Raw genomic sequence first — 24,483 nt, 5'->3', positions numbered from 1 at the left:
CATCAAAGCTGAAAGTCTTCTAATGCAGCCAAAGTATTGTACTTGTTCCAACTTCCAAGTCCACCTGAGAACTAATCTCTTGGTTATTCATCTACAAAAGGCTTCACAGCTTCATGAGAATACTTTGTTTCTTCACTGCAAATAAAGTATCAACTCAAGAAGACATCGGGCCTGCATTGATATAGAGACTGAGTTATAAATTCCATTTTTATAATTACAGCTTTAACTTCATCATGTATCTAATCTCCGTATGTGTGACAGTGTGAGCGAGATGAATGATTGAGACGTTGCGTTTTAAACATCTGGGGCAAGCGTGTGATAATAAATAACCTTTATTTTTAAATTTGCCAAAAAGTCTGCTGCTGGAATTTATTTTAAATTGGGAAAAATCACTCTGAGGGTAAGGAAATACACATGTCTCGCATAAAACACCCTGATTATGGGCTGGAAGGGACCACACAAATTCTGTCAGTAACACCTATGTAAACTCAAGCTCATCCAACAATCTGCTGCCTGTATCCTCACTCACACTAAGTCCTATTCACCCATCACTCCTGTGCTTGCTGACCTACATTGGCTTTCAGTCAAGGAATGTCACGATTGTAGAATTCTCCATAATTGTATAAGTCCCTCCATGTCATCACCCCTATCTGGAGGACTGTAACCTCCTCCAGTATCATAAACCACCCCCTCCCCCTTTAAGATGTCTGTGCTCATCTAATTCTGGCCTCTTGAAGCCTCCCGTCAGCTGTCCGGGCCCTAAGCTCTGGAATTCCCTCCAGAAACCTTTCTGCCTCTTTCCTCTAAAATGCCCCTTAAAACTTACTACTTTGACCAAGCTTTTGACTATTTGCCCTAATATGGTCTTATTTGGCTTGTTGCCCAATTTTGCTTCGCTATCTTCATGTGAAGTGCATAGGGATGTTAAGTTACGTTACAAGCGCTACACAGTATAAACGCAAGTTGCTTTTCTTTATGTGTGCCTGAGTCGATGTTGGATTATGCAGGAGTCTGTGTGGCCTGGCTACATACCCGTGTGTCAGCATGCCTGTATGCTGCTGAAGCATGAATCCCAGTGTGTGTTTGTGTGTCTTCATGTCTTGGGGCAGAATTTAATGTAGGTGACGGGGTCTTGCCCATCGCCTGGAGAGCCAGCAAGAGCATACGCTGCCTACTTTCGGGAAGGCGCGCTGAATTAAGTGCCAGTCAGGCAGTTTACTAGGGGGCAGTGGACCTTCCCCAGCAACAAGGGCCCTGGTGGGGGGTGGGTGGGGGCACTGACATACCACCCCCCTTCCCACCACCAAGGGCTGCCAGTCATTCAGAGGCTGGCCGCTGTGTGTTGCTCGGCAGTGCCACTGGGGTGGCGGTGGCTGCTGCCAGTAATGCATCCACCCGGGGCCCGGTCACCAAGAGATCCAGGCTGCAAGTGAGTGAAGACAGAAAGGGGGGTTGCGGGCTGAGGGGAGAGGGGAGTCCCCACCTTCCACTTTCCTGCTCAATTTAACTCCACCCTCGTCACCAAACCTGCCTTGGTGGAGGACATTAAATTCTGCCCTTAGTGTGCGATGTGCCCACAGTTTCAGCAGCTAACAGTATGTTGAAGTGGCATGACTAGGTTTTATTGATCAATACTCACGGTGTGTGAAACTGAGGGGAATGACTGGCTGTCGCAGGCAGTACATAGTAAAGAATCCTGCACTGCAGCAGAAGTAGCAGACGGTGCAAGTGTTCAGGCCCCAGTCTCCTGGGTTATCTCTGTGTCAGAGGATTAAGTCCAAATTTAGGGTTTTGGGAGGGGCAGAAATTCTGTGCAATTTATAATTATCATCAAAGATAAATACAATAGAAATCTTCAAAAAGAAGGTTGATAACATACGGCAGACAGTCGATTGTGGAACAGCCCAGACCACTGATGATCTCAGCCTGCGGACCCTTGTCTAATGTAGGTTGTAGCTAGTTTTTTTCTGGGGTACCTTTTCTCTTTCTTTGAGATTGACTGTAATCAACATTTGCCGTAGGCAGAATGCTGAGCTGGCTAAACTGCGGCAGGAGTGTGCCAAACTGACCAAGGAGCTGAGCGAGAAGTCGGAGACCCTGCAGCAGGATGAGCAGCAGCGGAAGGTGCTGGAGGGCAAAGTCAGCAAGTACGAGCAGCAGCTTACCGAGCTTCAGGTGAATGAGAGCAGATTGTTCAACTATCTCCGTTAGTGCTATGTCATTTGTACTCTTTGTTGAGCATCTTGTGATTTTTCTCCTCCAGGCTTCTCTCACCCTTTGATTTTTTTTTTGTGGGTTGCCAATCTAGCTGTCAGCTGTGGCTCAGCGATTGTACTCTTGCTTCAGACTCAGAAGGTTGTGGGTGAAAGTCTCTTTCCAGTACTGAGGGAGTGCTGCACTCTTGGAGGTACTGTCTTTTGGATGAGGCATTAAACTGAGGCCTCATCTGCCCTCTCAGGGGGACATAAAATATCCCAAGGCATTATTTTGAAGAAGAGTTGGGCACTTATCCCCATTGTCTTCACCAATATTTATCCTTGGGAGAGCTTGTTTTGCACAGATTGGCTGTCATAATTCCTACATTGCAACAGTGACTATTCTTCAAAATACTTCATTGGCTGTAAAGAACTTTAGGATGTGCTGAAGTTGTGAAAGGCACCAAAAAAACGTGTCTTTCTTCTTTTCCTACTTCCCAGGAAAGTAAGTTGTGAAGTGGATGTAAGGAGGCTACAAAGGGATATAGATAGGTTAATTGAGTTGGCAAAAATCTGGCAAATGGATGATAATATGGGAAAATGTGAAATTGTCCATTTTGGCAGGAAGAATAAAAACTAAGCACATTATAGAAATAGTGAGAGGTTGCAGAGCTCTGAGATGCAGGGGGATCTGGGTGTTCTAGTGCATGAATCGCAAAAGGTTAGTATGCAGGTACAACAAGTAATTAGGAAAGCTAATAGAATGTTATCTCTCATTGTGAGGGGAATTGATTACAAAAGTAGGAAGGTTATGTTTCAGTTAGACAGGGCATTGGTGAGACCACAACTGGAGTACTGTGTACAATATTGGTCTCCTTATTTAAGGAAGGATGTGAATGCATTAGAAGCAGTTCAGAGAAGGTTTACTAGACTAATACCTGGAATGGGCGGGTTGTCTTATGAGGAAAGGTTGGATCGGCTAGGCTTGTGTCCACTCAATTTTAGAAGAGTAAGAGGCAACTTGATTGAAACAAATTAGACCCTGAGGGGTCTTGACAGGGTAGATGTGGAGAGGATGTTTCCTCTTGTGGGAGAATCAAGAACTAGGATCACGGTTTAAAAATATGGGGTCACCCATTTAAGAGATGAGGAGAAATTTTTTTCTCTCAAAGGGTCATGAATCTTTGCTTCCACCACCTTTTGAGGAGTTCAGAGTCTTTGAATATTTTTAAGGCAGAGATAGATAGATTCTTGGTTAACAAGAGGGTGAAAGGTTATCAGGGGTAGGCAAGAATGTATGGTTGAGGTTACAATCAGATCAGCCATGATCTTATTGACTGGCAGAGCAGGCTCGAGGGGCTGAATGTCCTACTCCTGCTCCTAATTTATATGTTCATTTGTATGTATCACCCCGCCTCTGTTTTATTGCCCACCCGAGCTCAGGACCTACGAGGCCACCCTTAGTATTACAGTCTCCAGAACCACCTTGACGTGGTCTAACACCCAGGAATCAAAGCTGAGACAATCCTGGTATATGGAGCTGAAATCCATGAGATTACCATCTGAGCCCATATTGGGCCATGCTTTGTAACTTCTAAAGGAAATAATGCAGAATCTTGCTGCGGGTGGTGAAACTGGTGCTTCGGTGTTACAGCTGTGCATCTGACCCGTGCTTCCATCTCGTGTGGAGAGAGAACATCACAAACTGAGGAGGGAGAAGGAGTGAAAGAGAGAGAGAAACACGAACTGGGGGAGGGATCGAGAGAGAGAGAAACAAACTGGTGGAGGGAGAGAGAGAAACACAAGCTGGGTTGGGTGACCACATTTTCAAAAGCCAAAACTGGGATATGTTGAGAAGGTTTGAGAAGGTGGGGTTCTATGATGATTGACATGTTGGTTGACCAATGGCAGGAGTTTGGGGGAGGGGCAGTTGAAGGTAGGAGGTCATGTGATGACATCCCCTGGAATATGTCCAGCCAGATTTGTCAACCCTATTAAGATGGAGGTTGAATGTGCCTCTTGATTCTTGGATCTCATTGGTTGCCTAACCGTCTGTCATAGCGCTGTGCTCCACTTGGACCTTTGTGATTGGCCCTTACCACTGTCAATCACCATCACATCCACTCACCTCCCTGGAGAGACAATGTTGCATCTAATAATTAAAGCATTGAAAAGGGTATTTATCTTAAGAGCAAGCCGGTTCTATCAGTACTGCCTATTAAATTGGATGGTGATGGAAGTACTAGGAGGACTTGAATTGTCCAGAGACCAAACTTGACCTTTAATTAACAAGTTCAACTGTGTCCATTACTTCCGTCAAGTGATTGACGGGTTTCAGGGCCACACAGAACAGGCTAGAGAACTCCGACTGCCCAATCAGAACTGGGTATTCACCTTGTGGGCTGGATGATGTTTGTTGGGTGTAGTTTTTGGGGGAGAAAAAGCAATTTGAGAAATTGTTTTTCTCTCTTGTGAGAGGTGGGGGTGTAAATAAAGTTGATGCAACTGAAGATAGTGCAGGAAAACAGACAGAAGAAGACAAAAAAGTTTCACAATTAGAGCTGCCCTATTAGGGACCATTTGGGGGAAAAAATCCCCTTGTGGCTCTGGATGCTGGTGAGAAAGATTTCTCTCGCTTGCGGCTGTGTCCCAATGCAGCCACTTGACGCTGGCAAGTGGGCAGCATTCCGATTCCCACGGTACAGTGCAGCACAAGAGGGTGTTTTTGGGCTTGTTGACAGTGAACAGAGCGCAAGGTGAAGGGGAGGGGAGAGCAAGTGAAGTGAAGGGATGCTGATGCTGTGCAAAAAGGTGAAGTGCTGCTGGAAATCTCTGTTTTGGCTCATGTAAGAGGGAAAAGCTGCCAACCGCCAACTTACAGCTACTTTGAGCAAATTGTTGGGACACCGGGATGTTTCACCGGGACTGTCATGGCAAAGCTGGAATGTCTGATCACCATAAAACTGGGGGGAGGAGAGAGTAAAACACAAATTGGGGGGAGGAGAGAGTAAAACACAAATTGGGGGGAGGGAGAGAGAGAGAAACACAAACTGGAGGAGGGACAGAGAGAAACACAAACTGGGGGAGGGAGAGAGAGAGAGAAACACAAACTGGGGGAGGGAGAGAGAGAGAGAAACACAAACTGGGGGAGGGAGGGACAGAGAGAGTAAAACACAAACTGGGGGAGGGAGAGAGAGAGAGAAACACAAACTGGGGGAGGGAGAGAGAGAGAGAAACACAAACTGGGGGAGGGAGAGAGAGAGAGAAACACAAACTGGGGGAGGGAGAGAGAGAGAGTAAAACACAAACTGGAGAAGGGACAGAGAGACACACAAACTGGAGGAGGGAGAGAGAGAGAAACACAAACTGGGGGAGGGACAGAGAGAAACACAAGCTGGGGGAGGGAGGGACAGAGAGAAATACAAACTGGGGAAGGGAGGGACAGAGAAACACAAGCTGGGGGAGGGACAGAGAGAAACACAAGCTGGGGGAGGGACAGAGAGAAACACAAGCTGGGGAGGGAGGGACAGAGAGAAACACAAGCTGGGGGAGGGACAGAGACACACAAACTGGGGGAGGGAGGGACAGAGAGAAACACAAACTGGGGGAGGGAGGGACAGAGAGACACACAAACTGGGGGAGGGAGGGACAGAGAGAAACACAAACTGGGGGAGGGAGGGACAGAGAGACACACAAACTGGGGGAGGGAGGGACAGAGAGACACACAAACTGGGGGAGGGAGAGACAGAGAGAAACACAAACTGGGGGAGGGAGTGTCAGAGAGAAACACAAACTGGGGGAGGGAGGGACAGAGAGACACACAAACTGGGGGAGGGAGGGACAGAGAGACACACAAACTGGGGGAGGGAGGGACAGAGAGACACACAAACTGGGGGAGGGAGGGACAGAGAGAAACACAAACTGGGGGAGGGAGAGACAGAGAGAAACACAAACTGGGGGAGGGAGTGTCAGAGAGAAACACAAACTGGGGGAGGGAGGGACAGAGAGACACACAAACTGGGGGAGGGAGGGACAGAGAGAAACACAAACTGGGGGAGGGAGGGACAGAGAGACACACAAACTGGGGGAGGGAGGGACAGAGAGAAACACAAACTGGGGGAGGGAGGGTCAGAGAGAAACACAAACTGGGGGAGGGAGGGTCAGAGAGAAACACAAACTGGGGGAGGGAGGGACAGAGAGACACACAAACTGGGGGAGGGAGGGACAGAGAGAAACACAAACTGGGGGAGGGAGGGACAGAGAGAAACACAAACTGGGGGAGGGAGGGACAGAGAGAAACACAAACTGGCGGAGGGAGATTAACTGGGAGAGGGAGAGAGAGCAAGAGAAAAATAAGCTGGGGGGAGAAATCTGGACCTCTCCCCAAAAAATTGTAAAGGATAGGGTCAGTTGAACATTTAAAAACTGAGATTGTTGGGTGAGGGGATATTAAGGAATATGAAGTCAAGGTGGGTATATGGAGCTGAGGTACAGATCAGCCATGATCCGATTGAATGGTGGAACAGTCTGAATGGTGCCTTTGGTCTTGCCTGTACCATCATCAGAGTCAAAAGCAGCATTGGTCCATCTCACACTTTACTGAAACTATGGCCCTTGATTTACCTACACACTCTCTCATTTGCAGTCAAGTCAGCAGGAAACAGAGAGGACATTACAGAAGCGACTTGACGATGTCAGCGAGGAACTTCGCAAATCCCAGAGCAGCTATTCCAGCCTGCTCACAGATACCGAGAAAATGAGAGGGGAACAGCGCACTACTCTCAATAGCTTCACCGGTGAGTCTTTAGGCCAGCTGAGCGAGAGGCTTAAATCCAGGGGTAATGGTTTTGTAGGAAATAGGGTGGAGCTGTTTAATCAGACATCTCATTGGAAACTGATTCATCCCATGTGAAAATGAATTTTCGCGGTTAATGGAATTCACAGATGACCGCTCCGTCTCCTATTCTCCTATCTCCCCCATCTCTCCGTTAGCTGGGAAATTCTTAGCACTTTTCCAACACTCTGCAACTATGGCTGGTCACAAGCACAACAATTTAACAAAATGAATCACTGGTGCGGAAAGGGGTGAGGTATTCTGTGAGAGTTTTAAGTTTATGTCGGGATAATATCCTGACTTTCCCTTTGTCCTTTGGGCACCGGTCAAAAGCTGGGGATGCACGGCACAGGATTTTCCAGGCAGAGGCTGGCAGTACATTCTTTACCTAGGCCCTGACCTCCTTCAACGTTAACAGCATGTTTTTCTCTGCTGCTCTTGGCTGCAGATCTTCAGGCTAAATTGGTGTCCACAGAGGCTGACCTGAAGAGCAAAGCAGAGGACTTGGAGAAGCAACGCACTCAGCTGTTGGAGGCAAGCTCAGAGAAAGAACGCCTGGAGGAGAGAATCAAGTCGATCGAGGCTCTGCTCGAGGCTGGTCAGAATAAAGAGCTGGAGAATGAACATCCAGTTCAGGTTAGGCATCCTGCCAAGGACGGATCTCGTGTTGGAATGAATTATTTTGAAAATGAAAGAAAAATACGGTGCCTTTCACAATGTCAGGACACTGCAAAGTGCTTTACAGCCAATGCCACTTTTCCTGCATTACAACACTGACTACACTTCAAAAGTACTTTATTGACTGTAAAGCACTTTGAAACTTTCGATGGTTATAAACAGCATGATATAAATGCATTCACTGGCATCTCACTCACTGCCAGCTCAAGAGACATCACCACCCATTCTCACACACACATATCCTCACATCTCCATCTGGCCTCATCTCCTCTGCAGACTGCCTCCTCAGCCCTCACCATCTTGAGGCCACTTGCACAGATTAACATGTGCCCCCACACACACCCTGGGATACCCTCCTTCCCCAGTAGAGCTCTCGTCCTGCAGCCTCTTCCCTTGCCTGATGCCCCTTCTTCCCCTTCCCCAAGCAAGCCCTTGCCCTGCAGCCATTGAAAAACCCCACACATATGACTGATCTGGTGGGTAGAGACCTATCGGTGAGTCCCCCTAAAAGTGATGTGGTGCTGCCTGTGAGGCCTGGCGCTGATGAATTGCGAGTGCTGCCCGAAGCAAGGTAGGCAAACAAAGCTTGAAGTCCTGAGTGAAGTGCAGCCCACAGTACAGCTTATGTGATCTTGTGAAACATGCCGGCATGTTTTCCCGCTGATGTGGGCGGATGATCCAGCGGAGGTTGGTGGGGAGGGGGGACAATTCCTGTTGGCCCAGATTAAGCCAAAGTGCAGACATGACTCATGTCAAAAATGCAGAAGGGATGGAATGGAGGTGAGGGGAGGGGTTGGGGGGTTGTATTAAAATAATGAGAATTGTTTGGACTGGGAACAAAACTCAAATCTGTTCTGAAAAATCACTTCAACACCCTATCAGTTTACACGTTAATATTTGGGGCATCTCTTGGCTGATATGGAGGTTTGTGAAAGGATTTGTTCTGCAAAAGTTATTGTACTTAAACCTGTTTTAATTTATTTTAACATTTCAGGCCGCACAGGTAGAACTAGAACAGCTGGAGAACAGGTAAGGTCCTGTTTCAAAAGCATGTGAGTGTCCGCGTGTGTGTCGGGGTGTCCGCGTGTGTGTCGGGGTGTCCGCGTGTGTGTCGGGGTGTCCGCGTGTGTGTCGGGGTGTCCGCGTGTGTGTCGGGGTGTCCGCGTGTGTGTCGGGGTGTCCGCGTGTGTGTCGGGGTGCCCGCGCGTATATGCCTGTGTCTGAGAATGTGTACAAGAAATTGGCCCATTAACTCCTGGTTTTCGGGGACTATGAATGCCGTTAGAGCTCCAAAATGATGTCCACACTTATGGGGCAAGTCATGCCGGAAGCCGCTTTGGTGATTGTATTACCACACGCAGTGAACGTCCACCGGAAGTATGTTGAGCAGGCAGATCCAATCAGCATGTAAGGCTGATTTGACACCAGCGAAGCCATTTTGGAGCTCAGCAATTCAGCCAACACCCTGTCTTAATTTCATACAACTGAACACATATTTAGCAGCAGAACCCTCCCAACAGGGCTATTTAAAGAGGGCATGAACTATTTACATATTCACACTGTTTGATTTCTCCTGGCTGTGGCTATGATTCTGTACAAGTGTTTGGTGCTTTTTATCATTGTTTCAAGTTGGAAAAGTTTACAGGGAGTGATGTGCGAGGTGCTGAAAGACTTCTGGTTGACTTGAAGGATTCTACACAAGACAGTTGCCCCCAGACATGGGTGCTGTAGTAGGCATTCCCCATGGAATACAGGATGATTTGGAGAAGATGAGGTGCCAAGCAGAGCAGGCAAGCTATGAGACAGGAGAGGGGAAAGAAGGGCTCTCGACAGGAGTCCAAATCCAACCAGTATGTTCAATGACCAACTCTCCTACATGAACATCAACAAGGAACAATGCATGAGACAGTAGCGCTTTAATAAGGATGTCCCCAGCTGTCTGCCAACTGCTGCAACCACAACTGCCATTCAAGAGGCAAGGACCACATAACCAGTGGCTGTGAAGTTGACTGTGGTGATGAACTTTTTTTTATGTCTGGCTCCTTGCAGTCAGGAGCGGGATATATTTGCAAAGCCTTAGTTTGCCATCCACAGTTGCATAAGAGACATCACTGAGGCTCTCTATTCAAAGAGAGTTAACTACATTTCATTCTCACTTGTCAGAAACAAGCAGCTGGGCGAACAGGCTGCTTCTTGATTGAGCAGACCATTGGCGTACTGAAACAACACTTCCACTGCCTAGACACATCCACAGAAGCCCTGCAGTATTCAGCAAAGAGGGTGTAAAGAGTCGTGGTGGTCTGCTTCATGCTGCATTATCTCAGCATCATGTGGGGCCAACCCTTGCCACCAGCAACACATCCAGAAGCTGAAGAGCAGGAGCATGAAGAGGAGGAAGGGAGGAGGGAACCTAAACAGCTACTTTCTATCTGGGCTCTCCATGAACAACTCGTCTGAGTGCAATACCACTAACCGAAACCCCAATTCCCCCTTCACCAACAGTGTCACACATTACCTTCCACTGTAACTGTCTGCATGGCCGAGATGCAAAAATAAAAGCCATCAAATTATAAACTTTCCAAACCAAATTTATCAATCATATTATTTCCTATTGTATACAAATATCTAATTACCCTTATGCACTCCCTTGGTGCCCAAGTTTGTGTGCTCTTGCCTGTCTGAGGGCAGCATGGCTGGTGGAAGGCTGCTGCCTATCAGTGGAGTTTCCTGTAGATGACCTTTCAGAATGACCTCAGCCACCTCTGGCCCAGCTTCAGGCTGCACCGTCTCTGCATGGAGGAAACAGTCTGGACTGGCTGGTGGACAGGCAACAGCACGGGCACTTGTGGATTGACAGTTTTGGGAGGACGAATGCTGTGGCCCTGATCCATGGAGAAATTGGCACACCCCCGGGGGTGGCGCCTCAGCAACCCCAGTAACCTGCTGGAGGACAGACTGCTGGACTCTTGTTACACCTTGCAAGCTCTTTTGAATACTTTTCCCTCGAGCCATGATGGCAGCAGTCTCTAATCCCACATGGGGAAAATCTGACCCTCCAGCTGTAATGGGAGCTGCGACATTAGCATCATGGTTGGGTCCACTCGTGTGTGAACAGATTTGGCCATTATGTTCATGCTGGAAAGGATTGGCTCCAAGCTCTGTGCAAAGATGTGTGCAAAGTTGGTGCTGGACTCCTCCTTTCTCCTTAACATTGACAGCAGGCCTTCTGGTAGATTTGCCAAAGCACCAACCTTTTTTTTTTGTATATCCATCATTGTTCTTCTGTAGGCTGCTCCATCGAGGTCCTGACCAGAGTCCTCTTCAATGGAATCCATATGTAACCTAACCCTCCAGGGAGCTGGCACCTCTGCTGTCCTTGCCCCCTGACCTGGCTGCAGTCTGTTCATGCCCACTGCCTCACCAGGCACCAGATTCTGCCTCTATGCTTTCCTCTTAGATACACAAAGTGTCAGCCTCTGAACTGGTGACTGTGAGTGTGAAATCGATTGATGGCGTAGTGTCTTCATCATCACTCTCTTGGTGTTCCTCCACTGCCTGGCCTGGTTGCATTTCTTAGGTATCTGAAAAGGAAAAGGCAAGAGGTTAAGGTTGTGGTGAAGGGATGGGAAAAGTAAGATGTGCATGCTTACACTATCTTCAGCTTACAAATCACAAGGGTGTGTGAGAGGAGGGGAGTTGGCATGTGAGAAGGAGCATTCGGTATGAGGATACCGTCATCTTTGGTTTCCGCCCTGCCACTAGCCAAGGCCATAGCAGTGGACATCCTAATACTGGCCAGCACCATCCCTCCGTGGGGATTAGATGTGGCTGTCCCCCCACCTCCCTCTCCCACCCCCACCCCTGATTAGTTCATGTTGCCTCTAGCCATGTGCCACTGTGTCCTGAAAGAGAGAAGGAAGTGTGTCAGTGAAAGTGGTGCTTCCTGGGTGATGTAGCTGCCAATGTTGAAGAGCTGAGTCTGTGTGTAAGTTGAGAGAAGTGGGTGTGAGGTTTGCAGCAGTGCTGAGTGTGTGAGGGTGAGGTGAAGCATGTGAATGTTGGGTATGAATCCTGATTGATCAAAATTGTTAATAAATGTGTGGTAGGGGTGTGGTGATTTGAGCAGTGTCTGAGGCTAGTGGTACAGTTGGTATAATAAGATTTTTGAGAATATGTTCACTGACCTTGACCACTCGTGTGGGGTCATTGTACTACTTGCGGCACAGCATCCAGGTCTTTGGGGCTTGATTCCTGGAATTGACTGTCTGCTCTCACTGCCCTTTTAATATGTGTCTAGTGGAGGGGATACAGGATCTCTCTCCTACTTCTCACTTCCTCCACTAAGGCCTCCAATCCAGCGTCTGAAACATTTGGAGCACATTCTTTCCCATGGTTGTGTTTGGCATCACTGTTTCCCAGGTCATGTTCATTTCCTGCACAACTGCCAGCACCTATTCCAGCCACAGTGGCTTCCCTTTAAGGGATGCAGGCTAGCTTCAACTGGTGCTAGCAAAATATGATTTTGGACCCCCTGCCTGCAGCAAATGAACAGCAATGTCATATAGTGCTGGCTGAAAGTAGGAATCCTTCAAATGAATTTGACACGCTGCCTGTATTGCATTGGACAGGCACGAGTTAATTGTGCATTGCAATCCCTGCACTCACTTTCACTCCAATTTAGTACCCAGTTTGCACGTGTGAGCATGTGAGTGCGAGTGTGTACACATGTGTGTACGCGTGTGTGTACATGTGAGTGCGAGTGTGTACGCATGTATACATGTGAGTGCGAGTGTGTACGCGTGTGTGTACATGTGAGTGCGAGTGTGTACGCGTGTGTGTACATGTGAGTGCGAGTGTGTATGCGTGTGTGTACTCGTGTGTGTACATGTGAGTGCGAGTGTGTATGCGTGTGTACATGTGAGTGTTTGTGTAGCTGACTGGTTCTGTGATTACCAGTCTCCTTATACTTATTCTTCTGTCTTTAGGCTGAAGGATAAAGACGTTCAGATTACCACTTTGGAACAGGAGGTACTTCAGCTCAAAGAAACAGTTGAACAGCAAAAGAACAAAAACAATGTGAGTGTTTGACGGCTCATGTTTCGGTCGTGATTCTTGCGAAGAGTTTTTAACTGCAGCTGCTCAAACAGTGTCGAGAGCTCTCTGGTTCACGTCAGAGGCACTGTTTCCATGCAACAGCAGTGTTCAACTCACCCTTTACTGCCTGCAGTGGCCCAGACCTGAAGTTAGCTTCAATGAAACAGCTCCCTCAATGCAGAACTTTGTCCAAAGGAGCGAGTATTGGGAATTCTGGCACAGAAGTCGTGGAGCCCCAGAGAAGGAGATCCCATGCAATCCACTGATGTCTGTGCTCAGCGTCCTGATATGAACTTCCACTGAGCAAGACTCCACACTGGGAGTGCAGATCCATGAAATGCAGTTCTTCTTGCGTTTGTTGCTTGTACACGATTTACTTAATGAAGTGAGACTTGATATCACTGTGTCAGCCAAAGTGTTGGAGGTGGGGGCGGGACTGGGTCTATTTAAGCAAAGTTGCTGCAAACAGAAACTCATCACTGAAACGACAGCAGGTTCCCAATAAAAGCAGGATTATTTCTCCAGAAAAATACAGTGAGTGAAGGATAGTTACGCAAGAGAAATTGTATGCATAAAATCAATCCCAGTCACTTACAGCAGTGCAGTCTCCAGGCGTGATTGACAGGACAATTACCCAAATCACCTCCAATCTGGCCAGCACTTCTGGCTTTACCATCTACAGCCCTTACTTAAAAGACATAGGCAGGTATGTGTCAGCTTTGGCCCAGAAAGCTAAGCTCTACTGTTGATTACTTTTGACACATGCATCCTTTGAGTTTAGCTCCCTACGGGGAGCATGTACTTGAGGATAAAACCATGTCCTTGGCTCAATACAAGGGAATGGTCCTTTCAGATCCTGTACATAACTCTATTCTGAAGAACCTATTGGGCTTGGGGGGTGGTGGTGGTTGGAGGTGGTTTGATTCGTGAAGCTCAACTATTGACACATTGTGGTCTCCCAGATCGTGCTTGCTTACCATAGGCAGCTAGGGAGGGGTTTACCCGCAAGTTTTTTTTCCCTGAAACAGGTTTTCCTTCTTGCTCCATCAGTCAGCAGTACTATAGGGCCGAGGAGGGTCGTGCACGAGAGCGTTTCTCTATATCTACCCTATTTCCTCTGGTGAGGAAATCAAGAGCAAGGGGACATCATTTTAAAATTAGGGCCTGGCCTTTGAGCAGGGAAATCAGCTCCTCTTCACACAAAATGTTTTGGAAACCTGTAATCGAAAGGGCAGTGGATGCTAGTTCGATCGGAGCTTTTGAGACTGAGGCCGATATTATTGAAATAAGAAAATGAAAGTATCAAGGCATATTCCCATGACAGAGGAAGGCAGGGCAAATAAATCCAGAGCTCCCTGATGACAAAAGAGATAGAGATTAAGATGAAGAAGACAAAAGTGTGCTTATGACAGATGTCAGGTGAATAATCGAACTGAGAACCAGGCTGAATGTAGAAGGTTCAGAGGGGAAATGAAAAAGCAAATATGTGAAGCAAAGAGCGAGTTTGAAAAGAGACTGGCGACTAACAAAAAGGAAGTCCCAAAATTTTCTATAGGCATATAAATAGTAAATGGTAAAAGGAGGAGCGGGGGCGATTAGGGACCAAAAAGGGAATTAATGCATTGAGGCAGAGAGTGTAGTTGAGGTATCAAATGAATACTTTGCATCTGTCTTTACCAAGGAAGAAGATGCTACCCAGGCCATGGTGAAAGAGTAGGTAATTCAGTCACTTGGAACAGTTTAAAATTGATGTACTTAAAGTGGATAAGGCACCAGGACCAGATGAGATGCATCCAAGGATACTGACGAAAACGAGAGTGAAAATTGCAGAGGCACTGGTCTTGAATAGGTTCAGGGTGGTCCTGGAGGACTAGAGAATTGCAAACATTACACCCTTGTTCAAAAAAAGCATGTAAAGATAAGCCCAGCAACTACAGGCCAGCCAGTTTAACTTTGGTGGGGAAGCTCCTAGAAACAATAATTCGGGACAAAATTAATAGTCACTTGGGCAAATAGGGGTTAATCAAGGAAACCAGGTATAGATTTGCTAAGGGCAAATCGTATTTAGCTAACTTGCTGGAGTTAATTGAGGATGTAACAGAGAGTGTTGATGAGGGTAATGCTGTTGATGTGGTGTACATGGACTTCCAAAAGCCATTTGATGAAGTGCCACACAGCAGATTTGTAAATAATATAAGGGATAGCAGCAACAGGGATCTGAAATTGGCTTAGAGCCAGGAAACAGTAGTGGCGAATGGATGTTTTCCGTAGTGGAGGAAGGTTTATAATGGAGTTCCCCAAGGGTCACTGTGGGGACCCTTGCATTTCCTGATATATGTTAATGACCTAGACCATGGTGTACAGGGCATAATTTCAAAATTCGCAGACGATACAAAACTTGTAAACATTGTGAACTTTGAGGAGGGTAGTGTAGTACTTTTAAAGCACGTAGACAGGTTGGTAGACTGGGCATACAAATAGCAGAAGAAATTCAATGCAGAGAAATGTGACGTGATTAATTTTGGCAGAAAGAATGTGGAGAGACAATATAAAAGAAAGCGTACAATTCTAAAGGGGAATTCTAAGGAGAGAGGTTCTGTTGAAGAGTCATACGGACTTGAAACGTTGACTGTGTTCCTCTCCGCAGATGCTGTCAGATCTGCTGAGTTTTTCCAGGTATTTTTGTTTTTGTTTTGGATTTCCAGCATCCGCAGTTTTTTGCTTTTAATTCTAAAGGGGATGCAGGAACAGAGATACGTGGATGTATACGTGCATAAGTCATTGAAGGTGGCAGGACAGGTTGAGACCGCAGTTATGCAGCATCCTAGACTTTATTAATAGAGGCATAGAGTACAAAAACAAGGAGGTTACGTTAAACTTGTATAAAATACTGATTCGGCCTCAACTGGAGTATTGCTTCCAGTTCTGGGTGCCATACTTTAGGAAGGTTATGAAGGCATTAGAGAGACTGGAGAAGAGATTCACAAGAATGGTTCCAGGGATGAAGAACTTCAGTTATATGGATAGATTGGAGAAGTTGGGACTGTTCTCCTTCGGGAAGAGAAGGTTGAGGGGAGATTTGATAGAAGCATTCAAGATCATGAAGGGTCTGGACAGAGTATAGGGAGAAACTGTTCCTGTTGGAAGAATCGAGAATAAGGGGGCACAAATTTAAGGCAATTGGCAGAAGAAGCAATAGAGACATGAGGAGCAACGAGTGGTTAAGAAATGGAACATAGGTGACAATTGGCTCATAATCTATAAAGGAAGAATGTGTAGGGTTATGGGGAGAAGTAAATTGCTTACTCGAAGAGCTAATGCAGATACAATGCGCTGAATGGCCTCTTTCTGGGCTGTATTAATCCTGTGAAAGGATATGGAGCTAAGGCAGGTAAGTGGAGTTATTTTTTTATTTGTTCATGGAATGTGGGCGTTGCTGGTTAGGAAAGCATTTATTGCCCATCCCTAATTGCCTTGAGATGCAGATTAGCCTTTATCTAATCAAATGGCGAAACAGGCACAAGGTCTGCCCACTCCTGTCCTTATGAAGTAACACTACCTATTGGATAAGGTTAGCACCAATTGGACCTGCTCATCTCCGCTTACTCTTCAGCTGTATTTTCACTTTTTGATGGGTTTCGGCACCATTGGATTATGTCAAGTTACCTGAGTTGTCAGTTTCTGATTTACAGTACAAGTCTGTATATAACTGTGGAATAATTTTGAGGCTAAGGATCATAGAATAGAATAGTGCAGCACAGAAGGCAGCCACTTGACCCATCAAGACTCTGCTGGCTCTTTCAAAGAGCTGTCTGATTAGTCGCACTCCCTGCTTTTTCTGTATCCCTGCATTTTCTCCTTCGAGCGTTTATCTAACTCACCTTTGAAGGCTACTGTTTAATCTGTTTTCACCAGTTTATCAGGCAGTGCATTCAAAACCCTAACCCATCATTGTGTACAAACACTTTTCCTCATCTTGCCTCTGGCAAATCTGTGATCTTTGTTTATCGACCCTTCAACCATTAGAAACAGTTTCTCTATCTAAATCATTTGTGATTTTATGTGCCTCAATAGAATCCCCTCTTCTCCCTCTTTTCTCTACGCAGACAAGCCCCAGCTTCTCCAGCCTATCCACATAACTGTAATCCTTCGTCCCTGGAAGATTGCTAGTAAATATCTTCTGTGCCCTTCCAAAGCGTTTATGTTCTTACTAAAGTGCAATGTCCAGAACTGGATGCAATACTGCTGGGATGGAACTAGTATTTTATATAAGTTTAGTATAACTTACTGACTTTTGTGATCTATGTCTCTATTTATTAAACCCAGGATCCTGTATGCTTTAACTGCCTTGTTAACCTGTCCTGCCACCTTCAAAGATTTGTGCACAAACACCCCCTGAGGTCTCTCTCTTCGTGCACCCACTTTAAAACTATACCATTTAGCCTGCATTGTCTATCCTTATACTCCCTACCAAAATTTATCATCTTACTCTTTTCTGCATTGATTAAGTACGGAAAGAATGTACAGCCTAGAAATATGCAATATTAGTGGCTTAATGTTATCACATTATTGTGTGGCATTCCTCTGACTACTGTTCCACCAGAGCTAAGGTATCAGCGAAACATTACCCAGCCTTATCAGGGATCTGACAACCAATATCAGGTACTTTTAAGTTCATGAAGACTTAAGAACATAGGAACCTAAGAGCAGGAGTAGACTATTTAGCCCCTCCGCCATGCAATTAGATCATGGCTGATCTGTGATCGAATTCCATAGACCCAACTTTGACCCTCCCCATAGATTTTGTGCTGTAACCATTCTATGATTTTAATACCTTTGGTTAACAAAAATCTTTCAACCTCCGGTTTAAAATTAATGATTGATCTAGCATCAATTGCGATTTGCAGAGGAGTGTTCCAAACTTTTGCCACCCTGTGTGTATAGAGCTTTACCTAATTTCATTATCATCAAAAGCTGAGAGATCTGGCTTTAATTTTTTGACACAGTTCCCTCATCCTAGACTTCCCAACCAACAGAAATAGCTTCTTTCTATCTACCCTATCTGCTTCCCTTCATATCTTGAAAACTTAACTTATTTGCTATTGAACTGTTAAACTTAAATGCTGTTAATGCAGTTGAGAGCATTATTACCAGGCATGATAATGAGTTATTTCTAGAATAGAAGTGAGTGAGATCTGACCTCCACATGTTTAATTATATGACACAAGGATAGTGAAGTAGAATTAGGTTGTCTGTGTCAGCTCTTCATTCACTAGAAGTTACTATTAAAATAGAAGATAGCCTTAAATCTTTTTTAAAGAAACGGTGAAATATAGCAACCAGGAAATATTGAACAGGCTGGTAATGTTTTCTCTGGAAAAGACCAAGATTAGAAGTAAGAAACAAAATGCTGGATATACTCAGTAGGTCAGGTAGATCTGTGGGGAGAGAAACAGTTAACGTCTCAGGTCAGAACTTACTGATGAATGGTCACCGACTTGAGATGCTAACTCTGTTTCTCTCTCCATGAATACTGCTTCCCTTCTGAGTATTTCCAGCCTTTTCTGTTTATATTTCAGATTTCCAACATTCAGGGTATTTTGCTTTAAACTAAGTTAAACCTGATAAAACTAAGTTAAACCTGATAGAGGTCTTCAAAAGTATGAAGTGGTTTGATAGGGTAGACATGGAGAAACTACTTCTACTTGTTCATGAGTCCAGAACAAAGGGACATAAATGTAAGATTGACACTGGCTGATTTAATGAAGAATCTAGAGGGTATTTCTTTACACAGTGTGTGGTGAGAATGCAGAACCTGCTGCCACTTGGAGCGGTCGAGCAGAGAGCTTTGATGTATTTAATAAGAAGCTTGATGCATATATGAGGGACAAGGGAACATGAGGATATGGGAACAGGGTGGGAAGAAGTAATTAGAGTGAGAGAAGGCTCATGTGGAGTATAAGCACCAGCGTAGATCAGTTAGGCCAAATGGTCTTTTTCTGTGCTGTAGATTCCGTGTGACTTTGGTGAGAAAGCTATTTTAAGTTTTAAGGTTACACAAGACTGCAAATCACAGAATCACACAGTGCAGAAGAGGCCCTTTGGCCCATCAAGCCTGCACCGACACGTGAGAAACACCTGACCTACCTACCTAATCCCATTTACCAGCACTTGGCCCATAGCCTTGAATGTTATGACGTGCCAAGTGCTCATCCAGGTACTTCTTAAAGGATGTGAGGCAACCCGCCTCCACCACCCTCCCAGGCAGTGCATTCCAGACCATCACCACCCTCTGGGTAAAAAAGGTTTTCCTCACATCCCCCCCCCACTAAACCTCCTGCCCCTCACCTTGAACTTTTGCCCCCTTGTGACTGACCCTTCAACTAAGGGGAATAGTTGCTCTTTATCCACCCTGTCCATGCCCCTCATAATCTTGCACACCTTGATCAGTTCGCCCTCAGTCTTCTCTGCTCCAATAAAAACAGCCGAATCTATCCAACCTCATGCCTATTTATTCTTTAAATCCCCTAAATTCACATCTACAAATTTCTGTGAATGGTGTATAATTAGGATCCATTTAGTAATACAATCTAATGGAAGCACTGTAGTCAAAGGCATAAAGATTCATTAAGTATTTGGGTGATTGGCAGATTGTGGTGGTATATCAGGACAGTTTTGAGATTGAGCTCGGACTTTCATCTTCGAGGTGGGAATCTTGAGTTGGGCCAATTCCCAACGTTGTGATCCCCCTTCCTGACTGGCAGTGGCTCGCTCATGCTATTTTCATGGCAGGGTGGCAGGGACAGCCTGGAGTCGGGGCCGCCATCTTTGGAAGCAGGCCAGATGCAGGAATGAAGTCAAGCGGATGTCACAGTGGGCAGATTAAAAGGCCCGCCCCCATTCACTGGAACAACAGCCCTGTTCTGTACATGGGTATTAGACACCCTAGCCCACACCCTAGCCCTCACCCTCCCCTCAACCCCCCTCACCACTACTTCCCCCCCCCCCTCACCTGTCACCCACCCCCATTTCATCTGTTCCACTGCTTCAAATGCTGAGTAGTTGGCTAGGCTGTCAATCAAATAGGTCAGCCATTTGCTCAGCGATTTCATGGGCTCAACAGCTGGCTGGGCTGTCAATCAATGTAAAGATCAAGCACAAAGTCCAGTTGACAGAATATCTCAATCTCAATACTGTTGAATGCAGAAGAGCACTTTATCCGGTGGATGAAGTACTCTAATGCATCTGAAGGCTTTTCCACTTTCATAATGCTGGTCAAATTTCTGGTCGCATAACTTTTCTGAGAAAAAGATATCACCAATCACTGCATTAAAACATATTTAACTTATACAGCAACTAATTATAACATGAAGTTGTCAACAACTTTTAAACCTAGCTGTCAAAAGGTTCCCAACTCCAGACTAGGGTCCCCCATGGTTTGCGACTACCCTCAAGTGCTGTGAACCATGTCGCCTACCAAAATGGGTCTGACTCCATGAAAGTAGGAGGTCTAAAATGCCAACTCTCGCAATGAAGTAGGCAAGGGTGGGCTTGCTGCGTGCAGGCTTGGTACCTGCACCCTTACCCATACCCTCAAAATCCCTCATGCAGGGGGCAGGAATCCCTGACTTGGGCCATCTTTAAATCCTACACGTCTCCATTTCGACATGAACAGAGGCCCCTGATGAGGGGACATGAATCATGGTTTGTAAACATCATGGGGTGACGGTGGGCGGAGAATCCCATCCACCTCATTCCCCCTCCATCCCAGCCAGTCTTTGTGCCTAGGCTCTTTGTGACTCAGTGAATCAAGCTGAGGTGTGGTGTGATGTTGAGCTCAGATTTGATCCTTTGTCTATTGGTTAGTCTCAGTCGGGGAGCTGCAGTTGCAACTGTTGGCCTGTGCTAGGGAGGGGCTAAAACCAGCTCTGTTCCCACCCCTCATCGCTGTCCAGCTAGCCCCTGCTGGAAAATGCTCATTTGGATGAAGATGACTATGTTTGTACAGTCTGCCAATCCTCGCTGCCTGACTCACAGAGGAGAATGATTACCAGAGGGACAGATCTGGAACTCCTATCGACAAATGTTCAATCTTTTTGAGTGGGTGGGAGGGGTGGACAAAACAAACATACAGTATTTGGAAATGTAAAAAGAAAACCTTGTATTTATATAGCATTTTTCATGACTATAGGACACCTCGGGGTGCTTTACAGTCAAATATGAAATGAAGGCACCGTTGTAATGTAGGAAACTCAGCAGCTAATTGGCGCTCAGTAAACCTGCACAAACAGCAAGGTGATAATAAGCAGACAATCTGTTTCTTCTGACATTGATCGAGGGATAAGTAATGGCCAGGATAACTCCCCGGCTCTTCTTCAAAATAGTGCTATGAGATCCTTTGCATTCACCCGAGCAGGCAGATGGGACCTCATTTTTAAAAAATATTCTTTCACGGGATGTGGGTGTCACTGGCTAGGCTGCACTTCTTGCCCATCCCTAATTGCTCTTGAGAAGGTGGTGGTGAACCACTGAAGTCCATGTGGTGTAGATACACACACACACACTGCTGTTAGGGAAGGAGTTCCAGAATTCCGACAGTGAAGGAGCACCGATATAGTTCCATGTCAGGATGGTGAGTGGCCTGAAGGGGAATTTGCAGGTGTTGGTGTTCCCATGTATCTGCTGCCCTTGTCCTTCTTGGTCGTAGAGGTTGCAGGCTTGGCAGATGCTGTCGAAGCAGCCTTGATGAGTTGCTGCAGTGCATCTTGCAGATGGTACACACTGCTACCACTGTGCATCAGTGGTGGAGGGAGTGAATGGTTTAGGGTGGTGGATGGGGTGCCAATCAAGTGGGCTGCTTTGTCTTGGATGGTGTCAAGCTTCTTGAGTGTTGTTGGAGCTGCGCTCATCCAGGCAAATGGAGAGTATTCCATCACACTCCTGACTTGTGCCTTGTAGATGGTGGACAGGCATTGAGGAGTCAGGAGGTGAGTTATTGGCTGCAAAATTCCCAGCCTCTGACCTGCTCTTGTAGCCACAGTATTTATATGGCTATCGATATGGTTTATTGTCTCATCCGAAAGACGCTGCCTCCGACAGTGCATTGCTCTCTCAGTACCACACAGGAGTATCAGGCTTGATTTTTTTTTGTGCTCAAGTACTGTAGTGGGACATGAACGAGGAAATTTGTGATTCCAAAGGGAGTGTGCTACCTACTGAACCATGTCTGTATTTCAATATTGATCTGTTGGTTGGGATTGGAAAATAGATTCAACGATTTTATTTATTTTGTGGCATTGTTGTCATTGTTTGAAATTATCTCTTTATAATTGAATATACTGTGACATTGGATGTTTCTCTTTGTTTATATCATTGATATAGTATCGTGGAATAATACAGCACATCAGGGGCCATTCAGCCCATTGTGCCTGTGTCAGTTCTTTGAAAGGACTGTTCAATTAGTCCCACACCCTGGCTCTTACCCCATAATCCTGCAAATTCCTTTTCAAGTATGTATCTAATTTCCTCTAGAAAGTTACAACTGAATCTGCTTCCAATTCCTCATTTCCCCACTAGTTCTTTTGCCAATTATCTTAAACTTGGGTCCTTTGCCAGCTGACTTTCTCACCATTGGAAATGGTTTCTCCCTCTGTTTACTTGATCAAACACTTTGGTAACCATTCTTGGAGTATTGAGAGCAACCCTTACATTTATAGGTTCTAAAAAAAAGAAACCTTGTATATGAAAACTGCAACAAGGCTGCAATTTGAATCCCAATGAGATATATTTTGCTTTAATTATAATTTTTCTCTGGTACTTTCCAGACAGATTATTGCAACAGCAAGAAAAATCTGAATCAAATAATGACACTACCTAAATTACAGAACGCTGCAGATCAGCTGAAGGTTCACTAACCTAAAGTGTGGAGGAGGGGAAGAAGTCAGGGCTTTGCTGCTGGAGTGTGATGATCTTGGTTTGACTGAACAAAGTGGATGCATGTGTGAAATTGGAATTAATTTTGCTTAAAGTCAGATGCTCGTTTAACATGAAACTCTTGTCTCTATAAGACCATAAGACATAGGAGCAGAAATTAGTCCATTCGGCCCATCGAGTCTGCTTCGCCATTCAATCATGGCTGATAAGTTTTTCAACCCCATTTTCCCGCCTTCTCCCCGTAACCTTTGATCCCCTTACCAATCAAGAACCTATCTATCTCCGTCTTAAATATACTCAATAACCTGGCCTCCACAGCCTTCTGTGGCAATGAATTCCATAGATTCGCCACTCTCTGGCTAAAGAAGTTTCTCCTCAACTCTGTTCTAAAAGGTCTTCCCTTTACTCTGAGGCTGTGCCCTCGGGTCCTAGTCTCTCCTACTAATGGAAACATCTTCTCCATGTCCACTCTATCCAGGCCTTTCAGTATTCTGTAAGTTTCAATCAGATCCCCCCTCATCCTTCTAAACTCCATCGAGTATAGACCCAGAGTCCTCAAACGTTCCTCATATGTTAAGCCTTTCATTCCTGGGATCGTTCTCGTGAACCTCCTCTGGACCCTCTGCAGGGCCAGCACATCCTTCCTGAGTACGGGGCCCAAAATTGCTCACAATATTCTAAATGTGGTCTGACCAGAGCCTTATAAAGCCTCAGCAGCACATCCTTGCTTTTATATTCTAGTCCTCTCGAAATAAATGCCAACATTGCATTTGCCTTCCTAACTACCGACTCAACCTGCAAGTTAACCTTAAGAGAATCCTGGACCAGGACTCCCAAGTCCCTTTGCACTCCAGATTTCTGAATTCTCTCCCCATTTAGAAAATAGCCTATGCCTCTATTCTTCTGACCAAAGTGCATGACCTCACACTTCCCCACGTTGTATTCCATCTGCCACTTCTTTGCCCATTCTCCTAACCTGTCCAAATCCTTCTGCAGCCTCCCTGCCTCCTCAATACTACCTGTCCCTCCACCTATCTTTGTATCATCTACAAACTTAGCCAGGATGCCCTCAGTTCCTTCATCTGGATCATTAATGTATAAAGTGAAAAGTTGTGGTCCCAACACTGACCCCTGTGGAGCTCCACTAGTCACCGGCCGCCATCCTGAGAAGGACCCTCTTATCCCCACACTCTGCCTCCTGCCAGATAGCCAATCTTCTATCCATGCTAGTACCTTGCCTCTAACACCATGGGCTCTTATCTTACTGAGCAGCCTCCTGTGCGGCACCTTGTCAAAGGCCTTCTGGAAGTCCAAGTAGATAACATCCATTGGCTCTCCTTTGTCTAACCTACTCGTTACCTCCTCAAAGAATTCTAACAGATTTGTCAGGTATGACCTCCCCTTGATGAAACCATGCTGACTTTGCCCTATTTTATCATGCACTTCCAAGTATCCTGAAATCTCATCCTTAATAATGGACTCTAAAATCTTACCAACGACCAAGGTCAGGCTAATCGGCCTGTAATTTCCCGTCTTTTGCCTTACTCCCTTCTTAAACAGGGGGGTTACATTAGCGATTTTCCAGTCCTCTGGGACCCTCCCTGACTCCAGTGATTCCTGAAAGATCGCCACTAACGCCTCCACTATCTCTTCAGCTATCTCCTTCAGAACTCTGGGGTGTAATCCATCTGGCCCAGGTTATTTATCCACCTTCAGACCTTTCAGCTTTCCTAGCACCTTTTCCTTGGT

At 45.8% G+C, this 24,483-nt stretch overlaps 1 protein-coding gene across 1 annotated transcript in view; it reads left to right on the top strand.

Annotated features, from left to right (window-relative positions):
• LOC144689538 (ribosome-binding protein 1-like) overlaps window positions 1–24,483 on the top strand; it is a 150,665-nt gene that overhangs the window by 82,767 nt on the left and 43,415 nt on the right. The window contains exons 7-11 of the mRNA XM_078556703.1: window positions 2,022–2,175; window positions 6,841–6,991; window positions 7,478–7,665; window positions 8,702–8,736; window positions 12,693–12,783. Of these exons, the coding sequence (XP_078412829.1) occupies window positions 2,022–2,175; window positions 6,841–6,991; window positions 7,478–7,665; window positions 8,702–8,736; window positions 12,693–12,783 (619 nt within the window). The remainder of the gene's footprint in view (window positions 1–2,021; window positions 2,176–6,840; window positions 6,992–7,477; window positions 7,666–8,701; window positions 8,737–12,692; window positions 12,784–24,483) is intronic.

This window comes from Cetorhinus maximus, chromosome 14 (assembly GCF_964194155.1).
Source record: "Cetorhinus maximus chromosome 14, sCetMax3.hap1.1, whole genome shotgun sequence".
Lineage (NCBI taxonomy): Eukaryota > Metazoa > Chordata > Chondrichthyes > Lamniformes > Cetorhinidae > Cetorhinus > Cetorhinus maximus.
The sequence above is the reverse complement of the archived record's forward strand: the minus strand, read 5'-3'. Positions and strand labels throughout refer to the sequence as shown.